Source organism: Rhipicephalus microplus, chromosome X, assembly GCF_043290135.1.
Source record: "Rhipicephalus microplus isolate Deutch F79 chromosome X, USDA_Rmic, whole genome shotgun sequence".
In the NCBI taxonomy this organism is placed as follows: Eukaryota; Metazoa; Arthropoda; class Arachnida; order Ixodida; family Ixodidae; genus Rhipicephalus; species Rhipicephalus microplus.
Window position 1 is genome coordinate 177,108,682 of NC_134710.1, and position 7,305 is coordinate 177,115,986.

The following is a 7,305-nucleotide window of genomic DNA, read 5'->3' on the forward strand; positions in this document are numbered from 1 at the left end:
GGGCAATGGCAAAAAGCCCTTTAAAGCAAGAAATTTTGGGAAATGGGCCCCTGGACATCAACCTGATTAGTATAAACACTGCAAAAATAGTCTTTGCAGGCGCAACCTAAAAACACCATCACGACGGCTGTTAAAAAAGATGGTCGAATGCTAATGGTACAGTTGCTGCGGATTAATGATAAATAAGCACTTAACAAAGGCGGTTACATTGCAAAACCTTTTAACATATAAACAAGCTCGGCAAACTGCACGCTCGCTGTCGTCTCATCTGCCTCAGCACTTGATCGTGGCAGGCAACCAAAGACTCGGAACGAATTCTATTCTTGTGAAGATTTTCTTCGGCGAGAGTTTGTGCTTCCAGGTGAACTTGACCGCCGCTATTGCCCTCTAGTGCGGTGTACAGGTGGCTTCTACGCCGCGCTGCCTCTTCTCTTGCCTCTGGCATTTCGCTGGTGGAGACGTCATCATCGGCAGGCGAAACCGCGTTTTCTTGAGAAATCGGGTTGTTGTCTTCCGTTCCTATATTTTCGAGAAGCTGATATGATGGCGCGTCCTGTGCAGCGTCTTCTGGGCCAGCTGCGGTGTCGTCCTCTGTCTGGCTGTTCACGGCGGAGGCTTTTGTTATAGACCCGTATGGTGAAACATGTGTGCCGCTTTCCTTTGGACAGGGTGTCATATCGGCTGGCATCGAATAAGGTCGGAGATGCCGTTCGTTTGGAGATGATTCAATCATGATTGGCCCTTCTTCGACCGGCGCTGTTTTAGCTGGCTCTGACTGGCGCCGCTTGTGATTTTTGGGAGGAAGTGGTGGTGGTATGTCATTCTCTTTTTCCAGCGACGCCCTTCTCAGCAGCACATCATCAAGTTTCTCGTAAATGCGCTCATCCATATCACTGCTGACGCTGAACGCCACCTCAGACACGGGCGACTCGAGTTCACTGTCGACATGCGCCGATGTAACCGAGATTCCGGAGTCGAAAGTGGAGATGGACAGATGAGACTGGCGAGAGCATGGGAATCCCGGCACTTCGTCTGGTCGAGGAGGAGGCAGGGGCCCCTTGAATGTGGGCATCTGCAGCACGGATATGGCGTTGGTTTTGGGCACGCTGTAGCCGTTGCCATCTTCAATGGCTGCCTGGCGATGCTGCTGAGTGAAGCCCTGGCGTCGGGCAGGAGCGCGGCCATGAATCTCCTGTAATTCTTTCCAGCTGTATTGTTCGGGTGTCATGCGTTTGAGGATGCCTTGCACGACGCCCCTCAGAGTGTAGACAAAGTTCAGCGCTTCAGGGCAGTAGAAATGGAGCACGCCTCTTCCGGTCGAGCTCTCGCTGCGGGATGTAAATAATGAAAAAAAAAAACGGTCATGTTACGTGGGCAGAACTCAACATTCTACTCACGTTGTTGCTTTCAAAACAAGTGTAATCGCAGCTGCGCGAAATGTATGTGGACATTTCTCCACGCATATTTTTTAACTGTTATTATAATGTGTGCAAGCGTGTAGGGAGTGTTAAAGCAGAAAAGAAGTGCAAGCCACAGAATGCTATATGGAAGAAGTAAATGTGAAGAGTTTTCGCTACCAATAATAAGAATATTATTAGCAGCAGCAATAGTAGTAGTACCAAAGAGGTGGACAGCTGCTCGAAGAAGTTAAGTAGACGGCAATGTGATCCCGTGGCTAGCAGTCGTACGAGCAGGTCTAGCGTAATTGTCGGCGGATCTCGAAACTGCGTGCTCACCTTCCGCACTCGATGGCCAACAGCTTGCCATGGTCGGCCTCGTGTTTGTTGCGCGACACCTGGAACCGGACGAGGGTGTTGAGGTACCACTCTTGTATAACGTGCTCTGTGTGCGGATGCGTCAGAATCAGCTTGTGACCGCTGATGGAAAGGTTGCCGTAGCTGCCCAGGAGGCCAGCACGGCCACTCCATGCGTCGTCAATGAGTGAGGCCTCGAACTTGAAGCCCAGAACTGCGAAGAAATTACATCAGGAGCGCATGACTTGGTTGTGATTTGCTAAAAGAAACATGAATTGTCAACACAATTCCAGAAGAAAAAGAGAAGGAAAACGACCGAAGCGAAAAGTTATTCTTGAAAGCGGGATTTGGGTGTGTTCCGAATGTGGGATATAGGCCAACCGGTGCCTAATCAGTGATAGCCGCATTCGCCTTCCAAAAAAAAAAATAAACCAGTAGCGATAAGTCAGCAAAATAAAAAAAACGACTGTTCGCTGTTGTGGATTTCAGCTGCAATAAAGTGAGAGCACATACCTTAACATTAGTTTATTATTTGCTTTTTCACACCACGTGTAGTGCAGTGGTTTCTTTCAAACATAGCAGCCTAAAGCAATCCTGTTCAGGTTCTTTTTCTTCGTAATGGCAAATGAAAATTTTGCATGTCACTGTCTTGCTAAAACCAGGTAGGACGTGAAATTCATAGTCTTTCAGATAAAAGTAGATTTCATGGTGCACTGTGAACACACACACACACACACACACACACACACACACACACACACATATATATATATATATATATATATATATATATATATATATATATATATATATATATATATATATATATATATATATATATATATAATGTGTGTGCCTGTGACAAGCTTCGATTGCACGCAAATGTATCTTACAAGTGCTCTAATCATAAGCTGTAATAGTAAAAGGGTCTATATGATGCTTTCGATATATGGGCTCATTACTTCCCCATAGCTGCCATTAAAAAATGGCTGCTGGCCAACTTTGCTTCTTGTTTACGGCTATCACCTTTTTGCGAGTTCAGAGAATTGACATGCCGGGCCAGCCAACATTAGATGACTATGACGTTAGCCAGTACAAGGAAAGGGAAGATATGCGGAGTGTGTCAATATTGGTACTGTAAGCATGTGCAACAAGATATTATTTGTTTCAGCTGCTCGCGACACTCGTACCAAACCAGAGAGCAGGTGTATTCATTCTGTTCAGAAACTACCTAAAGATTTTTTTTAAATGGTTATTTTGAGTTCTATACGTCCGCGCGTCTCTTTTGCGTCTTTCAATTCTGTCCGGTGAGGCTGAGACTACGGACATTGGCACCATTGCGTGGTCTAGAACATACCGTTCTCAAGCTCCACCATGGGCACGGGGGGCCAGAGCAGTGCTCGCAGCGCGGCCATCCATTCCTGGCTCTGCGTTTCACTCTCGCCTGCAAGGTACACCATGGGTGGCCGCTGGCCCGAGCGCACAGCCACGGCGAACTCTCGCGAGCTCGAGCCGCACCGGAACACCTGGGCGTCCTTTGGCGATAGCGTGCCTCGTGCCTGGACGCCCGAGTTGCGGTGGGCACGCACCTCGACCAGCACGTCGCACGGCTGGCCCCATGCCGACTCCAGCTGGGTCAAGTCGACCCATTTCCGCTTCCAGCTCTGCGCAAATTCGTGCCAGCCAGTATGAGAAACACGGCCGCTGTGCAGTCACGTCAACAAACGAGCACGGAGATTCAGGGCGGAACACGTGCTTGCAGCTTATAAAAACAGCGCAGCTGGTGGTTGCACTAGATTTCCGGCCACTAAGCGCCCAAGCTTGCGTACACATAAGGCACATGTTTACAGAGTACTATTCTGTTTATTTCTCCCCCGCACATGTTTTGCCACAAGACGTGTTCACTGCTTTCAAACGGCAAAATTTTTTTTTAATAAACAATGCGGTTGAGAACATGTGCTTTCTGAAAGTGGTTATGGATGTCCAGCAAGGAGCATGTTGTTCATTCTTCTACGTCTCACCTTATTCTCAACCTTCTGGTGCCTGTAACGAGAAGTTGTTGCCCATTCGAAGCCATATCGGCATGGGTCAAAACTGGCAGTCAAAAGCACTTTTTTCTTTCTAATTTTTTGTCTGCCTACATACGTAAAAGTATACAACCTGTAGTACTTGAAGTATCCTGCGTGCGTGAATGCGTCAGCATCGCACATGCCTCAGGTGACTTTATCGGATCATTTCGTCAAGGCCACAATTTCGGTTGTTGCCAGCATAGCACCGCGCCTCGGAAACGACGGTGCGTAGAATTTGGACAAAGACAATGACAAAACTGTGCTGAAAGTTTTCCTTATCTCCTGCACTGTTCGGCTTTGTCTCTGGAATCTAGCTCTGACATCTACTGATAACGCGAGTATGATCAGCCACATCCTGTGAACAATGTAACGCTGAGATATGTACATGACATTTCGAGAAGCCTGACTCCGCGCTATTCATTCGCGCTAAAGGAACCACACAGTACTCCGAAACCGCGAATGATATCTGATAGTGGACATGTATTACATATTATCAGAAAAAAAAGTGGCTAGTTCTGTGTCGTAAATTCTTTTACAAAAGGCTTTCCTTCACTCACTTCATCAGTAAATGGCACCGTAATACCTTAGTCACTGCCGTGGCAAAAGGCAGACCAGTGCCGAAATTATGAAGGGCTCTCACAACAAGTGCCACGTATACAGAGCTTTCTTGGGGTCGCGCACATACCGTTTGGGGAAGTTACTGTGACCGACTTACTTAGTCAAGTTAAGCGCGACATCTACAGCCCAACGTAATGGTTACTGCTTATAAGGACCATGTGGTTCAGCAAGCGCCCCAAAAAATAGAGTCTACCACAAAAATATAATAGTCTTTCATCAGGGACGTAGCCTAGATGGGCGGTTCAAACTTTTTTCTTCCAAAAAGTTTTTTGTTTTTAATTTCGCGTATATAAACACGTGCACATACAAACGCACACCCAAACATACATAGAGTAAGAGTGAGAACCCACTGCTCCCCCCCCCCCACTCTCGTCCTGAAAAAATTTCTGGCTGCGCTACTATCTTTGTTGTTTATCGCACCACATATCGTAATCAAATGTTGATGGGGGTAAGAGCGTAGTTTACGTCCTGTTCTTCCGAGCGTGGTTTTGTTGGCTTTTTCGTAAAAATATGTTGTTGATTGTTATTACAAGAAAGCTTAGAAGTTAAATGGTCAATATTATCTATTTTCAGTCATCGCTACTGTTTCGTCTCTATGGCAAAATGTTGCTAACTAGAAACACTTGGTAGCAAGTTTCATTACCAGCACCGCATGTCCTTTGTAATAGGTGCTGAGTGCCAGAAAGTCTTTTGCACTGTCATCTGAGTGCTCACTTAGGGACCCATGTGGTTCAAGTTGGTTAAATATAGTGCAGAAATTGTAAGAACACTCTGATAATGGCCAGTCGTCTTCGTTTTCAGTTTTTTTATTGTGATTATAGCGCAAGATATGTTTTGTGTATATGGGCCCTGGTATTCTGTACTACATATCTCATAGGGTGCAAATCAGGGTCTAAATTCACGAAAACAACTTGCGCTAGAAATGTATGACAAAGACACTGAAGTTCGTATGACAAGTTTTCAGCCAATCCTGACGATGGCCATAACATTAATGAAGGCGGTCAGTCATAGGGAAGGAAGTTTTTTTGCCCCTGGAACGTGATTAGCTTTCACCTAGTTAGGCCAAACTTGCACTTGTATATGTGAACTATGAAAACAATTTTCCGTACTGTTGATTGGTTTACCGCTAGCGATGCGCTCCCTACTTATGACCAAATAAGTCATGTTAGAGTTACGTTATACAGTCACGTGCGGCCCTATTGTGCCGAGCAGTTAGCTTTGAATCTATAGTACCTTTTTTCAGGTATGATCCGAAGTTTTTGCAAAATCCCACGTTTTCGCTTACGTAATATCATTTTAGACTTGCCATATGTAAACAAAGTGAAGTGTTTTGGAGCATATAAATAACAGATTAGCGCTCGTTTTCACTTCCAGGCTGATTTATCCTACGTATTGTCTCGAAGTTCACAAGCTTGTGGGCAGTAATTAGTTTTTTTTTTTCGAATTGTCTGCGGAGACAACGCGAAACAAAATCAAAGAAAACCGGAAACACATATATCAATTCACGACCCACAACGCATATAGCCAGTACACAACACCTTGGCAGAAGAAAATAACTGTTTACACAAAGATACGAATATACTAAATAGTGGCTGTTGTAATACTCACATAGTCACGTTAGCGATCATGAGGTCAAAACTTGATCGCTAGCGCAACTACATACATCGAGTAAAGCAAAATTTCTCAGCTGTTTCATATGGGCAACGTGCACTTTCCAAACTCTCTTTCGTTCGCATGCATTTGCCAATAAACTTACCAACGTCATCGCCCTCTTTGAAAGTTAACGAATGGAGCACAAAGACAACCCTTCGAAAAATCAACTGTAAACACTTAAGCCTGGTTCTAGGCGTTTAAGGCTGATTGTTAATATTTAATCTGTTTTTTCTTTGTTTACACGAGCTACATAAAAAAAATTTTTTGCGCGAACTTTGAAATACAAATCAAGCGTAGCAGGATACAGCCGCAAAAAGAGCGTGTAAATAGGGCTCGAACCTTCCAAGTGCTGCTGTTGCGGGCACTTTGCGGCAACTTCACGTCCACATATCCGCTCTTGATCACCATGGGACGGCTTGGACTCGACGGTGGCGTCGGTGAAAGAGTATTTTCAAAAGTCACAGCTGTTCAGCTTCTCCTGACTGGTCTCTTTTTCCTCGTTCACGGAGTCGGTCACCTCAGTAGGGCCTGCTCGGAAGTGTTCGCAAGGAGCAGCGCCTAGTATATATGACTGACTGAGTGAGAGCTTCGGATGAACGACGTCGCACAGTGGCTGCTCAAGCGTATCTGCTCCGGTCCCCGTTGCACTGTGGGTTTTTGGCTCCTGGACACAGTAGCTGCTCTTATCGGCCACCGAGTATCGACCACGCTTGGGCGCCAATTCGTCGCGGGAGCCCATTGTCTTTGCTTATCGCCAATAGAGTAGGCGGCGTGTAAAGAGCAGTGCGCTAGGTTCCTGCCATTCTGTGTTTCCCTGCGGGTGTGTCGCGGTAGCACTTTTCCTTTGCGTGCTGCGTGCAACATTGAAGCTACACGTGTGCTATAGTGACACTATGGTCACCATTGACTCCGCTGTTCATTCAACTCTTCGGTGTGACCCACGGTGCTCATGATAAAGTCTCGAACGTAAACGTAGTTGCCAGTGATCTAGTTAAAGAACAGCTTCACCGCGCAGTAGTCTCGTACTAGCTTACAATAAATATAAAATATATGAAGCCGTGGGTAAATGATAAAAAAAAACAATCGACAGTGAATTCGGTACGTGACCATAATACAAAATAAATAGTAAACGCAGGCGGGATATGTGAAGTACTAATTGATTGATATGGGGGATTTAACGTCCCAAAACCACTATATGATTATGAGAGACG

At 45.6% G+C, this 7,305-nt stretch overlaps 1 protein-coding gene across 1 annotated transcript; it reads right to left on the reverse strand.

The window, feature by feature from the left end:
- Window positions 1-203: 203 nt before the first annotated feature.
- LOC119177219 (uncharacterized) lies at window positions 204-6,724 on the reverse strand. The gene is made up of 4 exons (XM_037428636.2): window positions 6,434-6,724; window positions 3,112-3,418; window positions 1,737-1,968; window positions 204-1,328 (listed from the first exon to the last, which is right to left on the reverse strand). Exons 1-4 carry the CDS (start codon window positions 6,500-6,502, stop codon window positions 221-223), a joined length of 1,716 nt encoding a protein of 571 aa, XP_037284533.2. The 5' UTR covers window positions 6,503-6,724; the 3' UTR covers window positions 204-220.
- Window positions 6,725-7,305: the final 581 nt, after the last annotated feature.

Bases quoted from the DNA above. Each gene is read 5' to 3' on its own strand.
- LOC119177219 (XM_037428636.2), bottom strand. From the start codon at position 6,502: ATGGTGATCAAGAGCGGATATGTGGACGTGAAGTTGCCGCAAAGTGCC. The intron at 3,419-6,433 runs GTTCGAGCCCTA...GAATTTGCGCAG, and splicing joins GCAACAGCAGCACTTGGAAG to AGCTGGAAGCGGAAATGGGT. The intron at 1,329-1,736 runs GTGAGCACGCAG...TACATCCCGCAG, and splicing joins TTGGCCATCGAGTGCGGAAG to CGAGAGCTCGACCGGAAGAG.